At 40.7% G+C, this 27,812-nt stretch overlaps 1 protein-coding gene across 7 annotated transcripts in view; it reads left to right on the top strand.

Annotated features, from left to right (window-relative positions):
• The window catches only part of PIGL (phosphatidylinositol glycan anchor biosynthesis class L), a 69,883-nt gene that overhangs the window by 4,562 nt on the left and 37,509 nt on the right, over positions 1 to 27,812 (top strand). For all 7 annotated transcript variants that reach the window (XM_068656257.1, XM_068656262.1, XM_068656261.1 and 4 more), the window contains one exon: positions 2,078 to 2,177. In XM_068656257.1, coding sequence (XP_068512358.1) covers positions 2,078 to 2,177 — 100 coding nt within the window. The remainder of the gene's footprint in view (positions 1 to 2,077; positions 2,178 to 27,812) is intronic.

The raw sequence follows: 27,812 nt of genomic DNA, 5'->3' as shown, positions 1-27,812 counted from the left end.
TGCTCTCAACAGCTCCCCATTTTTTCTTGTTAGCAATATGGAACCTTTGAGTTCAGGAAAAGTTAGGTATTTTGAGAACGGTGGTACCATTTGGGTAAAATATCCCGTGCAGTCTGATACTACGCTGCATTGCAGCATAAGATATGTTATCTTAAAACACTAGTATCATGAAAGTCCATGAAAGAAATCAGTCTAAAATAAGCCCTGCAGTACTCATAATTTATCCAGGGAAGGTGCACACTTAAATTAACTCTGCTCAGCTGGAACTTGTGATCCAAGCCACATGCTGCAGACCAAGCTGATGTGTTCTTCAGCAAACCCACAGATAATCATCGTAATAGTTTCCTAAAATCATTCACTCACAGTCTGCAAGAAGAGTTTTTGTTTGTTTGTTTGTTTTTCTGGTTTTCACCTCTTTGCATATTATACAAAGCTTGCTAGCGAGTGCTCAGACTGCAACACTGCTATAGAGAAATGCTAGATTTAGATGACTCATGCCCACAACAATAAAAAAAAAAAAAGGTTCTAGTGTAATTCAAGACAGCTGACTACAGACTTGAATCATACGTTAATACTCTGCTGTATATTTCCATTTTTTTTTTCACTTCAAAGTTAGAATTGGTTTGCAAGTATTGGTTTGCACGGGGTAACATTCTGGAAGGGGCCATTGCAGCTCTGGCATGGACTTTGCATGGCTGCTACAAAGAAAAAGGAAGGTAATGTGAGGGCAGGATGAGAAGAGGAGAATTCAGAGAAAAAGGAGGCTGTGTTTTAAGTGTTCCGCTACTAGTTGTTGGTCTAAGGATATTTATTATGTTGTAACTTTTCCAAAATGCTTTATCTCAATTAAGTTTACTACTGTCCTTTTTTTTTTGTTTGTTTTTTGTTTTTTTTTTGGTTCTATAAGTTCTTTGCGATTGTAGTTTCTGCCAGAATTTCCTCTGCGAATGATGCAGATTTCTGAAAAATCTTAGTCTCAAAACAGAATTTTATGATGGAATTCCTTTCCTAAAGTCTTTTTAATTTCATCACCGTTTTCTGTTGTGGTGTCTTAGTGTTACATGACAACATGCGTTTATTAGAAGTGGTCCAGGATATACTATAAACTTTAGTCACTTAAAGAACATACCTTGGGACAGTTCTTTTTCAAGGACTTTGGACTTGCTGTTCAACTTGGCTCTACAGGCCTGTGCTGTTAAGAGTACAGGAGGGAGTTCATGGCACCATTTCCAATGGTGAAGGAGGAGTGACTCTTTGGCCCTTCCTGAGAAGGTTAATTATTACTGATTTGTGAATTTACATGTCTTTAAAGTGGACTAAGGCCCAATAACCCCTTTCACAGAGACAACCTGGAAATTTGCCAGTGATAACAACTTTCAGTCACCTCACTAGAGAGGACGTTTCTCCCGTGTTTATGAAAAGATCTTGCTCAATTCTTTTGTACTATACTGGTGACTTGAGTTCAAATAATGTGTAAACAGTTAGTCCATATATACTCCGTCAGAAGATTCCTTATTTTGTCACAAAGTATAGTTAGTGTTTGGAATTCATCAAAAGAGCTATTAAATATTGCTAAAAAATTAACAATGAAGAAAGAAGAGGATTAGGCATGTACAAAAATAAAATAGAAAGCCCCAATTAAAATAAAATTGAAGAACTAGAAATTTTGATGTTTCAAGGAATAAAATACTACTAATCAAACGGGTGGTTGGAAGCAGTTGCCCAAGCAGATTATTCCAGAGTAGTTTTTTGGAAGATCTCCCATATCTTTAGCAGAAGCATGACTTTGGCCACTACCAGAAGGAAGATACTGGGCTCCTTGGACAAGTGATCTGATTAGACATGGCAGCTTCTGATGCCTTTGCCAAACAAGCTCATGTGGTAAAGGTTGGCAGAAGTTTGCCTCAGCATTTTTGCCTGAATTGAGATGGGTTTTACTTAGGAAAATTTATGGAGTTTCTCCTCCGCAATGATGCCGTTCCTGAAATGATGCCCTTTTATTTAATGTTATGCTCATACTTATTGCTTTGAGGTGACCTAAACTAAACTAGACAATGTTGCTGTTTGTTATTTTCAGGAAACTACTACAATCAAGGAGAGATTCGTAAGAAAGAACTGGAACAGAGTTGTTCTCTTCTGGGAATTCCTGCTTCCAATGTAACAGTTGTTGATCACAGGTAAGCAATTTTCATTTTATAGCATTAGTTGCAGTTTTTAAATAAGGGGTGAAGTTCACTTTAATGTTCCATGAAAGCTTACTGTATCATTCTATAAAGTTCTGAGTAGTCTCAAAAAACAAAAAAAAAAAAGACCGTATTATAAATTTTTGTTAACTCTTAACTTCAGGAAATCTAATTAATAGAGAAGACAATTCAAGTGTATAATGGGGATTGGTGTCCTTTAGGTAAACTGTGTTGATACAGCACTTTGATTAATGATAGCCGTAATTGTAGGGGTCTGGCAAGGTCTGTTTGGGCAGCATGATCACATTGTGTTACAGTTTTCACATTGTTATCAAAGACGCTTACAGAGAAGTCTTCTCTGAATTGCCAGTGGCTGAAAATAAAACTGTTCAGAGGATTGGCACTATCATTAGGTTGCACTTATCCTCTCACGTGATTATAATGTAGTTATAGATAGCTTATGCTTAAGTCTGAGTTCCATGATAAGATAACAGTATAAACAGATCTGCTGTCATGCTGACTGTAAAACAATACAGTGCCCTGTGTATTTTTGATAGCCACCACTCTAACAGAGCACTTTTTCAGAAGTAGTCCTGTCCAGTCAAAGAAGTTACTCTGGCAGCAGTAACTTCCGTGTGTGTGTGTTTTGGGGAGACACAACTCGTTCTTTCAATTGTAAACAGCTATCATAAAATCCATAAAGAACATTTTTGGTTATGAAGAAGTATCTTTAATAGAAACAGACTGATTTAAAGCCATGCCAACTAGAAAAGTCAGAGTTGAAAAAAATCTGGCTCCTGGCAGGCCTTTTTCCCATGAACATATTTTCCCTTGAGCTAAGGCAACAGAAACCACAGTCCAGAATACAAATCCTCTTGAGTTCTTTGCTTTTTTTAGCTTTAGGTTTCTCTCCAAGTTTTCAGCTCACTTAGGAAAACAGCATAGGAGTTGTTTTTCCTTTGGAATGAAAAGAGATGTTTCCGCTCACTTCTCATGAACTGGCTTTGGATAACTTCATGTTTTGTAGTGCAATCATATGACAATGCCCAGAACTTTTCTGGGGGAATAAGGAGAAGCTAAGCATAAAGTTTTCTAAATGAACTATCTTTTGAAATTTCCACAGCGCCCAGCAGCCTACTGGCCTTTCATCCTCTAATGCAACATGAGGTTGGTTAGTATGTGATGCAAGTTTCCCGATACTGCTCAATCACCCTCCAACGTACGCAGTCCACTGGGCTGCTTTTTGCAAGTAATACCAGAGAAATAGCTTGGATCATGCCTCCTTAGTACTTTCGTTGCTACTTTGATGCACATCTGTGAAAGCAGTGACCGATACGTAATTTCTACCAGCGGATGCAGTGCTTGAAAAGACAGATGCATGCCATTTCCCAGAGCTTTTGGACATGGGACTAGGATGTAAAATACTGTTTTGAAAAAGCAGTTTAGGTTTGAGGCCTTTATCTCAGATGTTAGATTGCTGTGAGATAACCATCAAATCATCTAACTTTGTTGTGTATTCACGGAGTCAACTGAAGTTCTTGCTGAATTTTGCTCAGAGCTTGTTTATACGGAGCACTTAAGTGTGTTTACAGTGCGTTATATGCTCTGCAATAGCTCATATTGTGGACACGCTTAATGAAAAAACAGCTGTGGATCAGGTGTTAGCAAAATGGTAGAAGATCAGGAATGATTTTGAGATAACACTGAGTTTTTGAAGTAGCTGTATTTTCCAGTGGTTTAGACAAAGCACTGGGACTCAAGGTTCTTTAAACTTACTCAAAGCTCCTGGTTTTCTTAAAGTCCGTAGCTTTCTATACCTCTGCTTTCCCTTCTCTAATTTACACAATATACAGAAATATTCACCAGTATGGCATGATGTGAAACTTGCTAAATTAATGTTGTCTACCACTAGATTTCCACAGAAATTGATGTCTAGGGAATATGGTTCAGAAGGCTGTTCCTCTTCAGCGTTTTGTCTTACATAGGCACTCTTTAAGATCAGACCCCTTTGTGTTTTTATTTTGTTCTCATCCTAACTCTGCAGAAGATAATGTTCTGTAAATGAAAAGAACTAGCACAATGCTTAAGGACTGTAGCTGGCATGCTGCCATCTAACATTTCTTATGCAAACACTGCATGCTTTACATTATCCAAGCTGCAGACTTGTATTTTGGTAAGGAAAGCCCAAAGGATTGCTAGGTCTGGATCTGCTCCAGCCATTGTAGTGTGGAGCTGAGTCATGCTGCTTCCTCTTTCTTTGCATAATCTACAAGTGAGTGAGTAGAATTTTCAAGATGTAAAAGGGGAAATCTGTCTGAAAGGCAAGGTGATTGACTTGCTCTGTAATCTCACTTGGCCAGGCAGGTATAAAATCAACATGACATTTTGAGTTGTGTGTGAACTTGTAAAGAGAAAGCTTCAGTCAGTCAATCTGTGATGCAATCTGTGTTAAAGACCAAAGCCTTATTAAGCAGTCCTTTGCCTTAAACAATGACTCTCTCAAGTATAGCCGGGATTCCTAGGTCAGGACTAGTTCAGTCTCCATCAGACAACTACTTTGCACTGATTCTTCAGTGTGTGTTTGATGTAGTTACTGTATTTGTTCCCTCACTTAAAGACAAGTAAAATCTGCACAAATATAATCGCAAACTGTACCCACATTTCAACCCTAAATAATGGAGGCCCACATGAATCTCCTGTAGAAAAGTCCTTTTGTTGTAGAGGGCATATCCAGGAACGTAAAAAGGATGTACTTGACCACGTAGCACACAGTTATTGCAGATGAGCAGATTGACATGCAGACAGCCTGTTTTGGACTATTTTAGTTTAGAGCACTGGGCTCTTCCTACTTGTGAATAGTACAGCTCAGACACCACGCTTGCAGAGATGTCTCCTGAGCTGGCATGTAATTACCATAGCTCCAAAACTACACCAAATGAAGAGCTGATTTTGCAGGAGAAAAGTTTTACAGCCCACTTTCAGTTACCATTCCCACAGTAGGCTTAATAGTTGGAGCAACCCAGCTCAGAACTAGGACTTGCTCTAGAATTAACTAATCTAGAATGTACAGAATTAATTTCTGGACTGCCACAATTATTTCTGTTGCTGGATGAGGGAAGAGTAGCAGGGAGTGAGGTTTGAAACTCATGTAAGAGAAAAGTCACTTTATTAATGATAGAAATGGCAGCGTAAACTCTGTGCTTTTGGCACATTTCGATCATTTTATGTGTTGCAAGAATAGACCTTCTTGTGCCTATAAAAATGAGAGATTGATGGCTTTATCTTATAGTGGCATGGTACTAACTTGCTTTTCACAGAAACTGCTATAGTTCTGCAGATCTCCAGTGAAGGTGAAGTGAATATAGCTAAAATATGAGAAGTAAATAATTCTAATTATTCTAATTAGAATGATAATTCTATTACAAACACAAAGACTAAATCAACTGGCAAATATGATACCGTATGTCTAAAATAGTAGCCAGCTCCAGTGCTGGACATTTCTGTGGTTGCAGAAGGATCCAATTTAAAAAGCATTTGACTGCACCGCAAACAAAAAAGGGACAGCTAAGTTTTGCCAAACGTTCTGTTGTTCTTTCGGCATGTTTTAGACTTTGCTGCCAGCTGTGGTTTAAAGTTTAAATTGCTCTGGTAATACAGGAGCAAATGATCTGCGTGAAGGACATGAGTATTTGTTGAACAGAGCAGAACTCCTTCCATCTTTAGAAGAACAAGTCTGAGTAAGTGATCTTACTGTGAGATGTGGGGCAAAGGCAAGGTTCAGCTTAGCAAGAAGAGAGCTTCCACAAGTAAAAAGCAAGTCCTCAGTTATGTTAAAACACAGATGCTTTGTCTTCCTTTCTTTTACTTTAGAATATGCAGGAAAGAATGCTTCAGTAACTAAGTGAGGATAAAAATGTTTACATAAGGGCTGATTTGGGTGCTGTTCTTTGATGTGGCACTCCCGCATGCTTTTGTGGTTGTTGTTCTGCCTGATCTTGAGAACACAGTGAAATGAAGATGCTGTAGTCTCCAAACCCAGTTATTAGGTCACAAGTCATTGCAATGGTTTTGGACTTGAAAGTCTGTTTTGTAGGCAGTTTGCTTCTAGTTGAGAAAGCCAGAGCAGATGAGATTGGAGGAAAAAAAAATCACACGACTTGATGAACAATTACATGAACAATTATAATTGAGATTATATGGTTGCATCAAAAAAGTTCCTTTGAACATTTTGTTAAAATCCAACCCAAGGAGAGGCTGGACATTTTCCAGTTTGACTGAGGTCTCTTTGTTGATTTCCAGTACTCAGCATTTTGCAGGTGATGTTCAGTGCCTTAGATATCATGCCCTTCCTTTAATGTCTCAATGGGCAGCTTCCTCTGCTCACATCCTGAAAATGCTGTCTTTGGTAAATGGAATTTTAAGGACTTTGAGAACTACAGTTTGAATTACTGTAATCTAAGCAAGCTTTTTTTTTTTTTTTTTTTTTCCCTAAACAGTCACAAAGAGCAGTTGTGCATAATCCCCTGCTCAAGTCAATTGTCTATTACAAAGGGTTTTGATCTGTGAGTCAAAATGCAATTTAGACCTTCTAGATCCAGTATGACAGTATGTGTCTTGCTTTTACCTTCCTAACAAGGATACTAATATGGGATTTTGAAACTGGATTTCTTTGTAAGCTCTTGTTCACAAGTAAATCTTGATTCCTCCTAACAAACTCTTGCTAATCACAGACATATCTCTTTTGTAGCCCACACCCACTGACTGCTAAATTTTAATGTTATCAGTTACATGGTTCACAGGTCAGACTGCCTTTCTAAATTCATTTCTTTTCTAGGGTAGGCTCACAGATAACAGAGTGTAAGGAGAAGTAATAGAACACAGAAATCCATTATCATTTAGCCCAGTCAGTAGTACTTAGAGTTTTCCAAGACCTTTGCAAAATACTACTGAGAAAGTTTTTGCCTTGCCATGAAAATTTCAACTCTGAAAACAGAAACAAACCTGCCTTTAATGCACTCTTTGCTATAATCTCCTAGTACGTTTGTTTTCTGTGCATACAAACTACCAAGTACCTCTGAAAGTCCAGTAAATTCACGGTCACTGATTCTGTGTCTGTACTTAGTACAATAACAACATAAAGGAAGAATTGGTTATTTGACAGCCCTAAGTGTATGTCAACTACTGGACTTCCGTATAATACCTGTTATTTTGGTAAAGCTGTAGGTTCTCCAAAGATAGCAAAAGTACTGTGAGCACAAACATCATCTATATGATAGATATTAGTTCAGTGATGGCAGCACTGGGGCTGGCAGTGTAGAAAGGTGGCCTATCAGGAGTAATTTTATAGCATTAGCTTTTCATGAGCTGTTAAAGTTCGTGAAATACAACAATTTTGATACATATCTGTAGGTAATTAATCTGAATAGATGCTCCTTCACTAGCAAGCTCTCTCTCCTGCTATATGGAAAACATTAGCATCTAATTGATCTAATATGAAGAGTTAGTTAAGCTCCCATTAATGCTGGGCACATCTGCCAATGCTCTGGCTGTCTTCCAGTCTGTAATGTTACATGTAAACAGGAGATGTTTTATAAGTTGTTTTCACTTTCTGAAAAGAACAAGTGAAAAGAAAGCCAAAAATATTCTTTTTTTTTTTTTTTTTCTAATATCTGTTTTCTGTTTTGGGTTAATGGAAAGATAAGTATCAGAAATTTTGCTGCAGCTTCTGAACCTTCTGTGCACGTTTGTACCAGACAGAAAGTAAAACTGACCATTTGTATCTTTAATATGACAGAAAATATTTGGCCTGTGTTTGTGTTGCAAAGAAAATAATAGCTGGGATTTGTGTAAACTAGAAAATTTTCCACTCACGGCACAAAGACTTACTGCAAGTAATGTTAGATCTATTTCTGAGTTTCCATGGAAATTGCATTGCATACACTTTTTATTATTATTATTTCACTTAAGTCCAAAAGGGCTCTAGTTAGACAATGCTCTGGAGGGAGGACATTTTCCCATGCAGATTCACAGACTGACTGCAAGTTTTTATGAGACAGCAAAGAAACTATTTTTTATTATTTTTTAATATAATTATTCTTTGTTGGTGGTCTTTTTTTTATTTTTCCATGCAAGGTAAACAGGCTAATACTGTACTTCCTCATGTTTAACTTGCAACAAACTTCCTTCCCCAAGCTCCCCATGTCAGAGAAGTGTCTGTAAGGTCATGGGAAAAATATATCCTTAAATAAATAATGTATGTATCTGAGTATCTGACTGTGACAATAAAAAAGATATAAAAACAGTTGGACCCTTCGGAGAATGAAATATATAATTTGGATTAAAATTCAAAAACATGAATATAGACAGCTAAGGAGTATGTCCAATCGATCCAGTTTGGTTTTGCTGTACTTAGGATGTTCTTTCATGGTTTTATGGATTTGAATGCAACATGCTGAGTGCATGAGAGCTGAATATGTAAGCTGTATAGTGAGAGTACGTACTGCAATTACAAAAGCTTGCCTGAAAACTGAGGGCACCAGGAGAAGTTCAACAACAAAATCGTGGCCTCTAAGTCTGGTGGGGAAAGCATCAGTGATTTCATACCAGTTTCTGACTCACTCATTTGCAGACCTCTGTCATCTTGCTGAATGTATCTGAGATTTTTCTTTTAAATTTATTTATTTTACTTATGTGTTTCTAATCAGAAAGTTTATATTATTCCCTGATGTTTCTTCTTTCCCTGTTCTTGTATGTTGTGCTTTGGGACTAGTGTTTAATAGCTTTTATTCTGCTACAGTAATTGTGGTAATTAGTTGCACTTTGTCTTCCTATGTTCCTCCTGGTATTATACTTTGACATTTTATTTTATTGCTAATTCTAAAGCACTGAGTTATGTGCTGATTACAATTGCTACAGTGCAATTTTTCTAGTAGAGCTGCATATTTCATTAGTGAGTGACGGGATTCCCTTGGTCTTATCTATCTCAGCCACGCTGTAAGGTTCTTCATTTTTTTTGCAGAGTTTTCTCTGATTAAGAATGACGTCAGGGGGAACAGAAAATCTTAGATGAAAACTGGTTGCATGTTCAGTGTGTATTACAGTGAAATCAATCTGTATTTTCTGAATCAAACATACCCAGAATCATCCTGAACACAAATGCTATTTACTGATATTTTAGGTCATCTTTATGCATCTTTATGGCACTTTATGCAAAGGCTTATATCAAAATCTGCTTTCAGGCTTCTGCTATTATAACCATTGCTCTATGCAATAATTTAAGAGGAAATTCTTCTGGGGATTGAAATTCTGGAATTGAATTCTGGAAATTCTTCTGTCTGCCCTCTAGGAAAGCTGCTTTCTGAAACAAAAGCTTGTATTGCAGTAAGTAGGTTTAGCTATTTTGATGTAAGAAAGCCATTTTCCTCACTAAGGAAATTTGCCCTTTTTGCTTCCCGGAGGCTTCTGTGAATCAGGTCCTTTCTCAGCGTTCTAGCATAACTAACTTTCATGCTGTACATAAAGGGGGAAGGGTTTGTGGTGAAAGGGGAAATGATCTTTTCAGTGCTAAAGGGACGTGTCCCCCAGATTACCTCTGTAGAGCAGTGAGTAGTCCCTCTCCAAGGGCTCTGAATAAATGCTGGGGGAAGTGGAGAAGTACTGATTAGGAACAATGTGTCTCTACAGAAATCTAATCAAAATACATTGAGATCAAAAACTATTGAGATTCATACTTTTAATGCTGAAGATTATTTTAGCAGAATAAAAACTTCAGTACTTACCCCAAAACATGAAATATGAGAATAGGGATCCCAGCCATCCCACTAAGCTGATGCAAGTTGGATTTAACTCAAAAACCATCAGAACTGGTACACTGATAGTAAGAAAATAAAATAAATTAGGCTGTGTATAATGACAGTGTTTCAGAAGCCTGGCAGAACTGACTAGGGCTGAAGACAGGGAAATGCACTAGGATGGGACAATCCACTAGAAATCATTTTTTTGTTCTCACCTATTTTCTACTTTCAGAAATGCCTTTTACTATTCTCTCATTCATGGCTTTTAGAAGTGCTCCACAGATTTTAAAGACAGGCATCTTCTTTGGAGCACAGATAACGTCAGTGATCCATTCTGCATTTGCTGGTGACCCATTCTGCATTTGCTGGTGGTTCACATCCTGAGCTGATGTCTCCGGCTAGCACAGATGTGCTGACTGGAGCAGTTTTATAACTAGACTACTTGTGTCCATGCAGGAAGAAGTGTCTTTGAGTTTTCTGGTTTCCAGTATAAGCTATAAGGTTTTCAGATTAAAATATTTGGAGTAGAATTTCTTTATGATGCTAGTAAACTACCAATTTAGAATGATACAGCCATAAGATTATTATTTTTTAACAGTTATGCCCAAGTGTTGCCTTTTAAGCATGACAAAGTATAACAACCTAATTATTTTGCCAGTGGAACAATGCAGCGTGTTTTGATAACAGACACTCTGGGGGACTAATGCAGAATGACAGGCGTTTCCTCCCTGCCCCTGGAAGGTTCGCTGCTTTGATAATCCATACTGCGATGCCCAGCAGCATCTCTACTAGTCGCTCATTTTAACCTATAGCTGCAAATGCCTTGCTGGCATTTATAGGCAGCTGGAGTCTTTTATCAGAGAAGATAAAATGGTTAACTTTTTTCCTTAAAGAGTAGCAGTTACACCAAGTAGTCACAGTAAGTTAATCAAAGGGAGGAACAAGCAAAAAATTCTAGCACGGATTCAATTTAAGCTTTTGAATCTCTGCATTCCACCCAGCTTACTCAGGGAAAATGTATTCCGATTTATACTGGGAACACTCTTAAAAGCCTTCTTACAATAATGGACTGGGCGTTAACGCCTTGTTCACAAGAATTGTGTGGTTTCTTTCTGTGTTCTTATAATCTTAATTTAATTGTAGCTAAAGTAAAAAATGCTGAGAGCCTCAGTTAAAACAGGGCTGTGAGATCTGAGGCTATGACATGGTATGGAAATATTCAGTTGCATTTGCAATGGACGTGCATTTTCTGCCTGACAGGTAGTTACTGTGCAGGAAAACAGAGGAAGGGGATTTTCAGTCTCTCTTGGTCAAACCTTCCCTTTAGGATTCAGTCTCATGAAGGGCAATTCCCTCAATTCCTGTTTTTCCTAAAGGCCAGTGCCTTGGGTGTACTAAGTAGCACTTACAGCTAGTGTGTGTGTGTGTTCACACTTTAATTGGAGGTAATTGCAGTAACTTTCCTGGAATTGCCTTGGTTCCTGGTAGACAAGAAGCTTCAGCGTGTCCAAGGGCTTTATGACATTAAAAACAGTTGGTTTATTCCCATACCCTTCATCCAACTTTGCTAGTTCAGACAGTCCCTAGAAAAATTATGGAATAATCAATATCTGGGCCTTGGGAGTGAGGCCTTTTATTAGGCTGGTTAAGCACAGAATGTTTCCAATTACAAGGCATAGTGTCGAAGGCTGTTGGGCCACTTTAGAGGCCACGATATGCTGTCTTGCTGAATGCCAGCAATATAATCCTTGTTTCTTCACTTCAGTTTCAAAATTCCCATTGAAGTCAGAGGACATCTCCTACGCTGGCAGCTAGTGAAAGAACTTGGGAAGTAGTACATACAGTGCCTGAGGGATGGGTGGGAAGCATCCCCTCCTATGCCAGGCTCAAAGGGTTGAGTTGATGTGCTGCAGAAGGGCATCCTCAATACTGGGGCCTAAGGGACAGGATTTGGCATAAAGGAAATTCCTGAGAAGTTACTCCCTCCTTCCCCACTTAAAAATTTCAGGGCATTTAGTGCGACCTTTCTGTTGTTTTTTTTTTTTTTGTTTGTTTGTTTGTTTTTAACTTAAAGAGACAGAGTCAGGACAGAAAAAAAGATTTTATTTGTGGATGTTGCTTCTGGGTAATAAAGCAAAATCGGTATTCCTATGAAAAATAAAAGACTTTAATCAAGATGAAAGTGAACAATGCTTAGACAGCAGACACTGTAAAGACTCAGTGGAATTTTTGTGAGGATGCTTCTGTTTGTGTAGACTTAAAAAATTCTGGTTTTTACGCAACATTTGTTTTGGGTCTACATCAACTCAATTCTTCTGCATAGGTAGTAGAAAGGGAGCTGTAGAAACTTGGACTTGTTTCCTTCTTTCCTGAGAGCCACCTTCTGGTCCCATCAAAATCAGTAGGAGTTGGCCATTGACTTCAGTAGGACCAGAAATTGGCACTGAAACAGTCAACAAAAGAAGACAAAGACGTCTTTAAAAAAATGTTAGTATGGGGAAAGTTGGAAAGGCAATTGTACAATGGATGTTGTGTAAAATATGGTTTCTCTTAATGACCTTCCAGTTCAGATTGGCTCTGTTTACATACAAATCAAAAGCTGGTTTGTCTAACTGCCAACACAGCAAAACTCAGTCTGGGATCTGAATATCCAGCTGTGTCTTTTGCCTCTGACATCCTCCCAGTAATAAAAGTTGTGTGTCTGGGATTTGGCTAGGATTGCAGATGATGTGTGAGCCAGAATTGAATTCAGCCTGCTCTTCCTTTGCAAGACAATAGAAATTAAAACTTGTTTGTGTCAATAAAATAAGCATATACAACTCATAACCCTCAGGGACCAGATATGATGAATAAAGATGCTCTTTTTCCATCACCACATTCCTAACCCTGACCGATGTTAATAATGACTCAATGAGAACTCGGAATTTTGCCTTCCTCATTTTAAAAGTTGGAACAGAAACTTGTATGGTGTTTACTTGTGAAAATGCAGCAGCCAGAGAACAGACATAATTGCAACAACCTTTGCAGAGCTGTTTAATCCAGGTTCTCTGTTCTGTACTTTCAAACGACGGCGTGCACCATGTGAAGCGCTGGCTGTGCTCTGCAAGCCGTTCTCGTAAGAGCTTCCCTGCAGCCTGACAAAGTGAGAGAGACAGCAACTTCACAGGTGGAAAGGCACTGCTAGCATGCCTGGTAGTTACCACTTTCCAGTCTTTTCTTCAACGGCATGCTAGTAAATGAGGCTGTTTTCTTGCTTTCTAAAGCAGAGGCTCACAGACTTTGCCTTACAGAGATTCCTGTTTGGAAGCTCGTCAGGAACTCAGCTGCTGCGCCTTTTGTGGAATAGATGCCAATGGAGCATGTGGTGATGGAGGGGTTTCAGGTCCTGGGGTGTCATGTGCTGTTTGGATGTTGGTGAAGCTATCTCATGTCGTAAAGGAGCAAGGCGTGATGAAACTGTACTTACTGCAGGGTTTCCTTGCTCATAATGATGATGAAAGCTCTGGCTGCAGTACAGAGAGAGCTCTGTTAGCAATTTCACTTGCAGGTTGCACTTTGCCACCTCGTTGTAAGACTGCTTGTAAAGCTATTTAGCAGTTGAGCATAGCATTTTTATCTCTGTTCTTTCTTTAATAAAAGCCAATTTGACAGATGATTGAAAGCTCCAGTTGACCATTTCAGTGTGAAGTAGTAAAGGTGTTCACAGCACTCTAGAATCTGAGGCTCCCCAAACACTTCTGGCTGACCGCTGCTTTGTGGCAGCATGATCCAGAGCTGCCTTTTGAAACATCCTACCAGAGAATTCCCATCTGTATTTTCTTGGCCGAGTTTGTTGTGATATGCCCAGTTATTTTTGCATTCTGTGTCCATTCTGAAGTTCCCCCAGGCATCTCTTTAAATGAAGCATTGCATCACTGAGGAAGTGAAGCCATTAAAAGTGAATGCTTTCGCCAAACACTTGGAGCAAATTCAGTCAGCTCTCATCTACCAGAATGGACTTGTAAGTTGACAGTGCAAAATTTGGGAAGAACAATAGTCCTTTCTTGAGTGGTTTGATGGAGCAGCTTTTGAAAAAGCTCAGCTGTGCTGTTATTGTTTTGCCACATCATGAATGAAGGTTTTATCTTTGCACAGAGAGAATGTAGAAGGGTTACCAAGCAGTGCTTAGAGCATGGCATTTCACACTACAAAATCCTTTTGAAGGAAGAGAAATTTTAAGTTGTGTGTCTCACTTTCACCCTCTAATAACCCTACCTTTTTACAGAGATGTGGGGGTGGACCAGTTATTGTTTATATACTATTTTAACAGTGTCAAATGCTGTATGTGTGTTAAAGCTCATTATTAGAGTTTTCCTTTCTAGCCAAAGGGTTAATTTATTTTGCCAAAGAAGGAGATCAGATTTAGGTTTGGAATGGGAGGAGGGAGACAGAGGATTTTGTTCTGCAGGAAACTAGGTCAGCAGGTTTTTATTATCGTGCTCGACAGCCCAATGTGGTTTGCATTTAGGAATGAACTCAGTTGACATTGTGTATGGTTGATTTCCTCTTCCCAGAAAGCAGGCCTCAGACATCTCTCCATACATTATAACTTTCCCAAATTGAAATCAAGAGAATATTTAGCCATAGAAACTCAAGCAATTGTGAGTTTCTTAGATTCACTTTCAGAGCTGTCAGGAGTGCCACAGGAGCACAGAATGAAGTCCAACATATTTTGGAGAAAAAGAACAATAGGGGTGGAATCTTTTCAGTTACTGAAGCGCTTCAGAATCACAGAGGTCTTCATTGTTTTTAGACCCTATCCACTGATAATTGTTCTTCTAGTGTGTACCATTGTCTGGTTTTTGTTTGGACGGGGCCAGATTGCAATCTTTTGTCCTGCTGAAGTAATTTTGGAGTAATGCCCTTGTATTCTTTGAAGCTACTGCAGTGTGTGGCTGAGATCACAGTGTGACAGATAATGGATAGGGAATTTTCAATTATAACTTTCGGATCATGACTGATAAAAGATTTGAATCATCCAGAATCTTTTTCAGATCTCGCAGCTTTCTTTACCATATACCTTGGAGAGTATTCTCTTCCTGGGTAGCTGAGAATAGATTTGAACGTTCTTTAATTCTGCTTATTGAAGACCAAATTGTAGCAGACATCATGCATGTCTCTGCAAATGAATTTGACTTTACTGAATAATCAAAATCCAAGTGCTTATAAATTCAAAAGTTGTACTTCGTTCTGGTCATAGGGCTCAGGTAAGATGGAGCTTAGAAAGGCTATTTGTAAAGTCTACAAAAATTTCTGAATAATAGGATTTAAGGCTGAGCATCAATTTCCAGTTTTATATTCATGTTTTTTTTTTTTTTTAATGGACTTTAATGTGATTGAAAGGCTTTTCAGCATAATAAAAACATCTAATTCTGTCCTGTTCTAGTCTTTATTCATTTCTGGCATTGAGAAGGCCAGACATTTTTGCAAACCAAGTTTGGCTTTTAAAGCTGAACAAGGAAAATACAGTCAATACTGAGAAGAACAGACAGCGGTAGATTGCCAGCAATTCCTGGAAATAATGGAGTTTCACAACCATTCCCTGCAGAGTGGGCATTTAGGGAAGAAAAATATCCTTGTGGCTTACATGGACAGAATAATGAAAATGCAAAGTCTGTTGAGAAAGTTTATGATGGTAAAATTTCAAGTGCCATTCCTGGCTTTAAACCGAAGAGCAGAATATCCAATGCCTCAAAATAATGACAGCATGGAAATAATACAGGTCAGAAAATTGCATACTGTCTCCCCTGAGCATGCTTTTAATGTTGTGCTAGGCTGGATGCTTTAGTTGTCCAATGCCTTTGAATCTTTAAACACTTCTGGCTGCAGTAAATACGCTCATACAATCGTCTTTTGAAATGTGCAATGTTGAATGGGGATGAAGAAAGTTCTGTAATACCATTGTGCTCTTACACTGTTGGCATTTGTGACTGAGAGCCAAAAAAATGACAGCACACGTCAGACTTAGAGGCATAGAGAGGACTTGTAGCAGGCAGACACGTACTCACAATAAAGATCTGAGCTGACACAGCATTTTGAATAATGCCTTCTACATAATGAAGACACAAAGAACTGTAGGAGAATCTCCATAGCTTCATCCAAGGATGAAGAGTTCCTTCATACAACTTTGTAGCGACTCCAAAAATGTCACTAGGTTGCTGGAAGGCTTGTATTGTATTTCTTACTCTCTAAATTGAACTAAGTTGAATTGAACTCCTAACTCAAGAAATGAGAGTTAGGAGTGACTTCCTGGAATGTTTGACTTGAATCCGCTCCTGCACAGTCAGTGGTCTTCATCCTGCTGAGAACAGACTGTTAGAGCAATAGGCTGTGCAGCACCTGTGAACTTTTTCAGCACATCTTCCTCTGCACAGCGAATTAAGAGTTTTGCACGTTTTTTTTTCTTGCCTCAGTTTGCACAGATATGATTGCTTATGGAAATGGGAAAGTACTACAGCCTTCAGGCTCAGAAGTAAAGGAAAATATTGAGTCTAGAACAGGAACATGGAGCTCATCAAAGAAAAACACTGGCAATTTTCAGATTGCGACATTTATTTTTTTCCTACACATGACGATGGGTTGTTGATAGGAGTTTCTCACATTATGTCGCTGTAAATCTTAGAGGAGGGAGGACTGAAGTTAATATCAGGCTCCTGAGCCACAGGAGTGGCTCAGTCTGATTAGAACAATTCCAGTGGGACTTCTCTGCAAGGGCTAGATCCCTGGCATCTGGGCACCTTCCCTTCTTGTTGCCTTCCACAGAGAAACAAAATGTACTCCGTTTCCCACCTGTGAACTATTCCTGAAGCTGCTTCTTCTGTAGAAACTCTCCAGAACGTATGTTACATCTCTTAAGGCTATCACTCACATGAAGCTTTTGGGATGTGACTCATAATAAAGACGGCCGGTCGTTCTTGCTGTGAGTAACAAGCATAAAATCCTCCATATTTACAAAGGTTTTTTCTCCCCCCACTGAAAACATCACAAATCATTAGCATACTGGAGCTATCACTGAAAATACAATAGCTTCTGGGTTGAAACATCAGCTGCTAATAGCACTCAGTAATACCAGGCGTATGAAAAATGTCTGCTGCTGTATATAAGTGCTCTTTCAAATTAATAAACTGCGAAGTTTCGAGACAGAAAATGAGGTTGGTAATGCAGAAGAGCAGAGCATCATGTCAGCCAATGAACAGATGCTTGCAGAAGACTGCAGGATAAACAGATGCCGAGTAATGCTGGTGTACAAAATAAGCCGTTTGTGCCCATTTGGGAACTCTGCTGCAGAAAGGATGCAGCCTGCAGATTTAAGTAGGTTATGTCGTTCTCTCCTATGGCTGGGGTTAGAGGCTAGCCCAGTTAACTGCGGAGTAGGTGCTCTGTGGAACAAACATGAGGGCACTGAACTAAAATTGTCTTTTAGTGAGCAGTGGCTTCACATGTGTGCTTTTTTTGTTGTTGTTGTTCTTCAATGTAATACTATCTTTACTAATTAAACTAACTATTTAATGGTTAGAATATGATCTCTGAGCTATGAGGACGGACCTTGTTTATCCCTTTTGTGGGATACAATATATTTAGCCTTGCATTATTTGTAGTTATTACTCCTTCTTAGTGTTTTAACCAGTAATTAACCCTGTCCTTTGATAGTTGTTTACAGCTGGGAACAGGTGAAGAAGAATGGTGCTCTTTGTTCTGCAGTAGGGAGGGAACCATGCCAGGTAGCTATCCTGTATCTGTTTCCCAAGCCCAGGTAGCCATCTCCTGGGGCGATCACTGTGCCAGGACAGAGGGAACAGCACTCTCAAACATGGCTGCTCACTGCTGATCTTTTCTGAGAAGGGGAGGTGGCTGGTTGATTGCTTTCAATGAAAACCTATTGCAAGCCAAAGGTGCCAGACTGAAAGCACTGGTAAACTGTAGACATAGGTCCTAGGCAGTGTTACTCCCAGCGGTGTAGTTGCTTGCACAGCGGTGCTTGTTGGTATATTCTGTTGTTGCTTCAAATTGATTGCTTGTATCTGCAGGGAGATTACTGTCTGATGTGATACAACTTTCGGCCTCTTTCCTTGGATGCCAGTAAGAGGATTAGTTAGAACAGGGCTAAAAATGTATTGTAGTTAAGGGAGATATATCCTTTCCTGCGCTGTGTCATCTCTTATTCCACCCTAATCCTTTGTGCATTATGCTCAAAGTGGTATTGTAGAGCAGAGCTGAAGCTCTGCAGACTCTCTGTGCAGAATCCTCATACAGCTTCTGCTCTGTTTAGTGCTCTCTGTATCTACAAGGAGGTGGGGAAGGACTTCTTGTCTCCATTGTCATGTATCCTTATTCCAGGATGGCTATGCTCTTGCAAGAGCAATCTGGAGCCATGCTCTGCCAGCACAGGATGTCTGATACACGTGTTCGTACCCCCTTCTACAGTGGCTCATTCTGTTGATACTCACTGTTTCCTTCAAAGTATCCTTGCTGGGTCGTTCACCCAGCTCACAAGTGATCTCTGGCTCTGCAGCAGCTACAATCTCCAGCCAGTCTGGGCGGCTGGACTTTCCCACTGACCTGACTTAGCTACAAATGTCTCCGGAGGTTTCCCAGTTCCACCATTCTGCTTTTGCTGTTTACCACTACAGTAACTAACTCCTGACATTTATACCCAGCTTGTGCTTTGATTGCTGCAGCTTGGTGCCTGTTTGCACATGGGGCCTTCTGATAAGGCAGGCATTTGACCTTTCTATTCTTAACCCATTAACATTTAGAAGAGCTGCTCTCCTCACCTCTAGAGCCTGTGCTCCTCCCCCTAATATCCCCGTTCCTGCCAGATAAGATTACGCTTGGGTTATATATTGATCTAAGAGCAGAGTGCCAAATGCAACCCACGCCAGTTCAAGGGCAAATACTGAATCCATATGAGTGAGTTCACGTGCTCCGGTTCAGTAGTGGAAAGGTAATGGCCAGTGGCTCTTTTTGCCCTCTCAGCAGAACCTGCAGGCAGATGCAGGGCTATCAGTTCTTTATCATGCCAGGCAAATGAACTTGATGGCTGCAGGAGGTACCTGTCCTATCTGCTGATGCTGCATCTTTGAGCTGTTTTCATTTGTACCCACAACTATATAAACAGATGAAGGGGTTGAAGTAGTTATTACACACTCATTTGCTTGAGGCAGTGTGTTCAGTAACCTGAACACAGAAATGAGAGCCAAGATTCCTTTATTTTAAGCCAAGCCTAGCTCAGTGGATGCTTTGCGGTGTCACTTAAAAAATCTCTTTACCTGTGCGTATGTGTTTCTCAGTTTTTGAAAAAACAAAACCAAAACCCAGGAACCTATCAGCAAACTAGTGAATTACAAATAGCAAAAACTATTCTGAGAAAGTGGCTATATTGACAAATATATATAACCATGGCAGTCATTATAAGGTCATTCATTCACTTGTCAAAAGTTAGTCATAAAAGTATCTCCATGTGAAACTCTTGGGCACACTGACTGTATGAAGTGACACGAAATAACTGCAGGCAGGCAGTTAAACATCATCTCCCAGGGCAAATCTGTAGCTACGAATGTGAATGGGATTGTGTGAACAAGGGAGTAACAGGAGTCAGGAGATGTTAGGGCCTCTTCACATATTGTTTCGGAGTCTCTTGTTCAGGTTCTATAACTTGGTCTAAAGTCTGTATTAAAAAAAAAAAAAAAAAAAGGATGTTGACATTTGAAAAACAATTGGGAAACAGTCACCAGAACAATGACAGATGTGGAAAGCAGGCTTGATAATGGGATGTTTAAGGTGCTTGAGTTGCCATGTTGGGCACTTCTTACAATGTTGTTGGAGTTTGCCTGTAAGGCACTCACTTCGGTAATGTTAGGGCAGTCGCTGGCCATCTGAGCAGCCTAACTGAGAGAGACAAGACTCTGAAATGCTCCCTGCCAGTCTTTTGCCTGGTTTTAGAGATTCTAGTTTCCAGTGGCTGTTTTTCTTTCTCCCCCCTTCTTCTTCAAATGTTCCATGCAGTAAATTTTTTATCAGTGACTTGGAGCAAAAGAAAATTTCATATTTTTGTGATAAGAGATGTCTGGGCAAGGCTTCAACTTAAAATGCTTTTTGGCTTATCCCGTGAACTGTGCATGCTGAGATGTGAGTGTGTGATCCACTAGTTATGATTAAATACCGAAAGCGTGGACATAGGAAGCAATAAAGTATTGTGGAGGGGAAGATTCATCATTTTTGTGACTTTGTTTAAAGAAAGCCCAGATGTGGGAGTAGATACCTACTGAATCAATCATTTTCTAAGCCACAGATGACCAGAAAACTAATTAAAAAGAAAAAAGAGAGAGATTAGGAAAGTAAACCTACAGAACTTAATGTTTAAACATGTAGCCCAGATTACTTTGGCCTTAAAACGATCTTCATTAACAGTAACGTACTTGAGGATGTTTAACCCTCAGGATTTAAATTTAGGAGATAGTCGTGTTCGATGGTTACGGACAAAGACTGGGAGACAGGATGACTCCAGTTTGCTTCTGCTGCCCAGTGTGTCATGTGAGACAAGTCCCTAAGCAAAGCCCTGCTAAGGAGCAGGATTTTTGCCATTGGCTGCAGCAGTACTAGGGTTTCTGTCCTCTCCAAGTCACGTTATTGCCATACAGTGCCATGCATAATCTCTGCTATACCTCAAACGGAGGGTTTGGAGGTGGCTGTTAAGACTTGGAGATCTCTCAATGAAGGTTTGGCAGAGCAGCACATTTCCATTAGAACGGTCTCTGTTCATCTCTTACTTAGCAGAACAGGTGGGAAGGGACAGAGGGACTGTCCTCCCCGAGATGAGGACAGGTACGTGCATGGGAGTGTGCCCTAGAGTGTTGCCATGTGGAGGTAAGTGACGAGGGTCCCTGAGCAGTACTGCTGCATGAGCACAGCCCCGCGCGGGTGAGTTAGCCCTGCCTTTCAGCCGGGCAGATGGGCGTGTGAGCTGCTCTGCACTGATGCAGCAAGACTTCTTGTCTTGCAAGAACTAATGATGCCATTAGCGTGCAGATCTCTGAATCTCTCTTCATTGCCAGCTTTTCATATATTCTTCATGGTCTCGTGTGTCTAAAGCAAGACAGGCTCAGGGGATGTTCATTTAGATCACTTCTGCTAGCAACAGGTGACGAGAAATAAAATAAAGTACTTAGACTGGCAAAACAGGGGTCAAGGTACTTTCTAACAACTCCACAGAAACTCCATATTATTTTATTATTTTTTTCTGCATGGCCCATTTACAGTCTTTGCCCTTGTCCGTAATCCATTTCAGAAGGTGCTTTTCCATTCTGATTCAGAGGTTGCCCAGCAGGACATTTGCCTTAGTACACAAGGACAGCTGTGTTGACAGTCTCTCCTGCCTCAGGGCGTTACAGGCTCTCTGTAATCAGCTGAGATCTGTACATGCTTCAGTGCCTTAGCAGTGAACTGAAACAACCTTTGTCTGTTTGGGATGACAAGGGAAATGACCATGCCTAGAAATTTTGTCATAATTTTGTGAAATCCTCTAAAGGATGTATAAATTGTAAAGCCAAATAAAGGTCCAGGCATTTACTGCATCAAAATTCATCGTTCAGCATGCAAAATGAGGGATAGCCTGGTGCTAGAAATTGCATAAACAAAATTCAGATGATTTGAAGTTAACTTTTAAAAATGTGTTGAGTAATTTTTATGTAGCACCTGTCCCCTAGAGCCCTATCCAGTGTTATGGCTTTACAGCAGTACGTATCTATTTTCTGAAATGTCACTTTTTCTTCCTTTGTGCTGTGTGACAGAAATACATAATGCAGCTCTTGCTATTTGAGGAGTCTTAGGAGTTACTTGTAATAACAGTAGACAGAAATGAGGTTTTTAAACTGCTGGTGTGCCATTTAAAATGCAGCTTGCATAGCAATAGCACTGACCAAATCCCTGTTGAATACTTGCCAAGAGTATCCATTGGAGTGTTTTATTCATGCTGTGTGACAGTGCAGCTAACACAAGCCTTGATACTATTTATTTTAATTTATGAAACACCTCCATTGAGCATTCTGTGTAATCATTGCAAGGACAAGCAGCATTGTTCAGGACCAATGGCCAGGTGTACTATACCAATCCATTGCAGAGCACTGTCCTGCTGATTCTCATAGGAGAACAAGGCAGACTTAAAAGCCAAACAGAAGCAGGTTCTGCTATCCAGGTTCTTGCAAAAAAGCCCTTTATCCAGCTCCCTTCAGATCACCTCAGGGAGCTGTTATGTTTAGTGTCTCCAATGATCTCCACAGCTGCATTATTGTATATTTTTGAGGACAACCTTTTAAAGTTAGCAGGTTTAAACCCACTTTAACTTAACAGGTAAAACGTGCGCTTCACATTGTACCTTGTAACTAACAGGCCATCAGCGGAGATGCTGGGGTTGTGACACAGTGAAAGTAGGTGTTTATCACCTGACTGCTTTTTGTGGAAGCCCCAGGCAGCCTGCAGGTAATAAAGATGTACAGATCAATGGCACATGGTACACAGGAAACGTTGATAAGTTACTTGGTTGAATGCTTAGGTAGGCCCAAGGTTGTAAACGTGAGACGGGGAAGTTTGATAAGGGCCTTTTAGTGGAGGAACCTACTTTAATTAGCTTTGCCATTTGTTGCAATGGTTTCCTTCTGCTTACGATGCTGTAGTCAGCCCAATGGGGGTTAGTCTCACCCAGGTCAAGCACAGCATTGCCAGGACTGCTCAGTAAACTGGTCACCGCCCTTGAGCGTTGCCAGCCACAGGCCTGAGCGTTGCCAGCGTTTGTGTGGCAATGTGAGAAGGGCTCACCCTTCTCTAGGGAACCAAGTGTTCCAACCCAATGAAACGTCTCTCTGTAACAGTCCCAGTTCCTGCCTGGTAAGAGTTTCCTTATTGTATGCTGTTAGACTAGAAGGGATGAGCGAAGGAGAGCCCTAGCCTTCATAAAAAAGGGGAAAAATAAAGTCTAATCATATAAATCCCTGTCGTTCATTTCCTCTTAGAAGGTTTGTGCTCTGTAATTATATTGCCAAGGAGGCCTTTCTTCTTTTGAGTTCATGTGAAAAGCTAAGTGGTTTTATTCCCTTTGGCCTTAGTTCAATCAGTATACATGAAATTAAGAAGTTTTTCTGTTCCAGTGTAAGCTTGAAATAGAAATTGGTGGGTGCGGTACTTCAGATTAGAGCAGACTAATAAAAAAAAATAAGTTCCTTAAAGGGACAGTTGCTAGGTTGGGAGTATGTTTAACATAACCCCACCACCAAATAGGAATTTTGTTTAAAAGAACCCAACCCACCACCAAAGAGTGCCAGCGATCCAGAATTCCCAACATAACACAACTATGAATAGAACAAGATAGTCTGTTAGGAGGTAAGTAGTGCTGATAAATTGTTAGAAAACATATAGGTCATGGGTTTTCATTATTATGATTAAAACTGTATAAAAGATGCTCAGTCTGTCAGAGGAGTGGGGTGGGATTTACCAGCTTGCTCATGGAGTATTGCTGTTGTTCTTGGGGGAGATATTAAAGCCAATTTTGAGCATTTGCTCAATGTGTTCTGTAAGAAAAATGTAGCTGTTTTGCTGATGCAACACCAGCTTTTTTAAAAGAAGAAAACAGAACTTGTTGCAAATAGGAAGTGTATGTTTTTGTTTGTCACATACTTAATGCATATGAAATTTTGCAAATTTGTGATGTTGTTTTAAGATGCATGAGCTTAGTTTTATTGCACAATATACCAGGAACGTGAGAAATGTTTGCTGGACATCTTCGAGTATTCTTCCTGCTGTAGCTTCTTTAATCAGATTTGATTTGAAGGAAGAAAAATATATTTTTGACTGCAGTGCAGGAAACTGAAATAAATTTTTAAAAACTGAACTGGGGTTTGGATTTGGGTTGAAGATTTTGTTATCTGATCCTTCTGTACCAGCTGAACCATTAAATGAAAACAGTTTGATTACAGTTCCATGCCAAGTCATGCCCCTCCTTCTAACAAGTCACATATTAACTATCTCATTCTGCCTGCGTGTTCCTTATGCAGTAGTTTCAATACTCTTTCATTTCAGTGTTGCAGTCAGGTTCTCTGCAATTAATATTTGTGTTGCAACCATTCAGCTGGTTACATAGCCTCCCCTCCATGCACATTTCTTGTATTTTTTGTGACTGTAAGCTTAACAAATCTTGGCTGAGTTATGTGCTGTTTTCTTGAATTGTTAATATTTAACTGAGTTTTGCTAAAAGTGTAAGTATTTAGTCTGTTTTCAGATGAAGGATGAATGTTTTCCTGTAAATCAGTTCTTAGGTCTGCTGAGCACTGAAATGTCTGGCAAATAACACTTAAAAGGAGCAAAGTGTGCTCGTTTTGGAGTACCAAATGGCAGGAAATAGAAGGGGGCAATTCACAGTTGAAGTTGGATGTATTCTTCATTAAGACCATTCTAGTTCATGTCATTACACGGCATCGGCAAGTTTAGACCTTCGTACTAGAAGGAAGGGTCACATCTGTAATAAATTACGGTCTCTCATTTAAACAGTAGCATTGTTATAAATATTTTCTTCCTGTATTTCTGTTTCACAAGCCAAAGATTCAGCATTTCTCTTATTCTCGTAAGTAGCCACATGAAGGGCTGCCAAGGCTGGTTTATCATTTGTCTTGGAAAAGATTGTATAATAGTGCAAGATAAAACATTGGCAGGCAAAGGTTTGATCTGTGGGGAAGAGAGGTGAAGGGTTTGCAGAATTTGTGCCAATAGATTGAGGGTTGAATGGGAGTGCTACATGCAGAGCTTATCCATGAAAAGCAGCAAATTCAGCCAGCCATACCAGTAAGGAGCAGAGAACAGTTCGTTGCAGCGATCCTCATGCTGCAAAGATGAGACTGAGTCACCGACTCTCAGTATAAGATTCAAAGTTTTGCAGTGCTTTGATTTTTAGCCAGACCTAACAGATTTCCCTTCCTCAGTTTTTATGAACCATTTATATTTAGATGTAGATATAACTATGGATGAACATCTAACTGTCAAAGGGAGTTCTTTACAGGGCTGTTTCTGCAGAGTCCAGTCTTGCTATAATGAACTTATCATCATAGCAAAGGAGAGAAATGCACGCAAGCTTCTACTGGGAACAAGATTTTACTGGAGAATTGCCCTAAAATACTGCATACATGAGGTTATGTATACTACTCCTGACTAACAAGTACATAAGAAAAAGTGGCCAAGAATATTGACAGAAGCAGTCATTCAGGGCTGTGTTCTCAATGCAGTCCAGAGCACAATTAGGTGATGCAGACAGAGGTTGACATTTTGACCACTGGCAGGTTTTTAAGGGTTCTTCTAAGCAGCTCCTGTGATGTTGGTGGCTAATTTGCAGCTGTCAACGTGTGGCCATTGAGGAATTTTCTGTGCAACTCAAGTGCCCAGAAATACCTGAGGTTCTGCAGAGCACCTATGAGAAGTCTGTTGAAAAATGAGTTATTTGCCCCAGGCAGGTGAGTGTGTTCCTGGAGTGAGTGTGGGTGTTGCAGTTCTGCACTGCAGCCATGTGCTCCAGGACTCACATGCTCCATTCCAGGCTCTGCTCTCTTGCCTCAGGCTCTCAAGGGAGAGCTACCTGAGCTCTTTATTCGTTCATTATAAAATGTTGAGGTTATTACGTGCTTACTTCCCCATGCCAGCCTTCTAGGGGGGTTAGTTAATGAGTTCTTACTGTGCGGAAAGAAACGCTGCTGAAGTGGTAAAGTGTCAGCGCTCCAGTTCACGCAGTGGTGGCGTGGCTGCAGGCTGGTCATCTGCAGCCTTTTGCTATGGGATTGTGCTCTAACAACCATTTTAAAGGCTTTTGTAGAGCACAGCCTCCCTGCCTCCCAGGTATTCCCTGTGCCCCCTAGTATGTGCAGTGCTGCAGAGGCCAGGGCTCAGAGGCTGCACAATCACAGTTGGGCACCGGTGGCTTTGTGCCCCCCTGTGTGACCCAGGTACGTGCAATTCGCAGCATGCGGTGCTTGGCTCCATGAGGGTATTAAGTTCTCAGCTCCAGTTCATTATCCTCACTCATCTGCTGCTCATTAAGAAAAAAAAGATCCTGTTCTTTCTCTGAAGCTTATTGATTTCCTTACCACCCTCCTCCCCTCGCTGAGTGTCTTCATCGTGCTCAGCATCCAGCAGTGTTGGCAGAGGGAAGCTCCCCTCCCGCTGTGCAGCTTCCTTTCTCCCGGGCCCTTCACAGGCAGCTGCTGGAGCATGCAGCCCCTGCTCGCAAGAGTTAATCGTTTCAAGCCTTTGGCAATCTTGGCCTGGTCCTAGAAATCCTGCTGGCTGCAGAAGGCTGCCAGGAGCCTCCCATCATGTGAGCAGTGTAAACAGGCCGGAGCGCAGTGCCAGGCGAGTGGGAGGCTCGCTAGTGGGCCAAAGTTCAGCAGCTGCATCACGGCCCTGCGGCAGCGCCGGGCAGTGCCGGGGTTACTGCCGATCGCCGGAGCTGTTGCTATAGCAAAGCCATTGCATAACACTCGCATTAAATCTGAGCGAGGAGGAGAGGAAGGCCACCCGATAAAGGTCGTCGCGTTGTGCTCGTTTTGTGCATTGTTGCCGAGTCCCACTTAGCTGTTGCAAATTGAGTTCCAAGCATAGTTTCTGGCTGGGCTGCTGTGGAAGGCAGCGCAGCTATTCACCGGCTCCAGGGAATGAGCGGGACCTGGCCTGGAGCTTGCTCATGTAATCGTTTAATTGGGGCATTCACATGAATGGGGCTGGCAAGACGGTGCCTGCAGAGGATCGTTTGCATGAGTAGAAACTTTGCATGTTGGTAAAGTTTGTGGGATCAAGCTCGCAGTTAAGAGAGATGTTTAACTTCTAGATACAAGTTGTCTTATAAAAGGAAGTGATTTGCTGATTATAACAAAGTTGGCACCTAGCTAGAGAGCTCAAGGCATCGGTACCTCAGTGTTACAAAGGGTGGTTATGCCGTGCTTTCAAGAAATAACGCTCCTTTCTCATTACGTAGGTCAAATGGATTGCAGGAGATGGTTGTTGTGGGAGTTTGAGGATTTGGGAAACCTCTCTTTGGATGGAATTGGTACTGGGAAAGCTGAAATGTGACATGGGAAGCTGCGTTTGGAATTAGGCCATCATCCTGTTGAGATCTCTGCTGAAGTTGCATCTGCATTTACGTTAGTTTTGGCATGAGAAATAAATGTCCACAAAGTGACTATTCTGCACTTTTTTTTCCTAGATGATTAATTGAAATGGCCGAGGGATTGATTTGGCTACAGGCTTTCTCTGAAGGTTTCTGACAGCATCTGACAGCATTTGCGTGCTACGTGAAATTGACCAAGACCCATATCTTTGGTAGAGGCAGTTACACTTCCGTCTTTTCTTCTCTTTGGGGGTCTGGCTCATGTCATGAAGTCATCAGCAACATTTTGTATGACTTACCTGGGGCAGGATCAGAACTATGGTTCTTGCCTGTACAGTATGGTGTGTTTATTATCCCAGTATTGGCTATTGATGTCACGAAGTGGCACGTATGGGTCATGGTATTTCAGTCATTTGCCTCTGAAGGATTTTGCTGGCTGTTGTGAGAGACTTTCTGTTCCTTGCCCTTGGGTTTGTATCCTTTCCACTGGGCACGTTACGATGTGTGTTGGGAACTTCAAGTGCCAGCGCTGTAGTAAAACCCTAGCTAGGGAGAACACGCTGCCTTCCTGTTCCACCTGTCTGCTTCCTGCATCTCTGCCAGGAGGGTGAGCCCACCTGCCCTGCCTTCTGAAACTGGGCATCTGTCCTTCCTGAACCA

Source organism: Anas acuta, chromosome 19, assembly GCF_963932015.1.
Source record: "Anas acuta chromosome 19, bAnaAcu1.1, whole genome shotgun sequence".
Classification (NCBI taxonomy): domain Eukaryota; kingdom Metazoa; phylum Chordata; class Aves; order Anseriformes; family Anatidae; genus Anas; species Anas acuta.
This window is presented reverse-complemented; position numbering and strand designations above follow the sequence as displayed.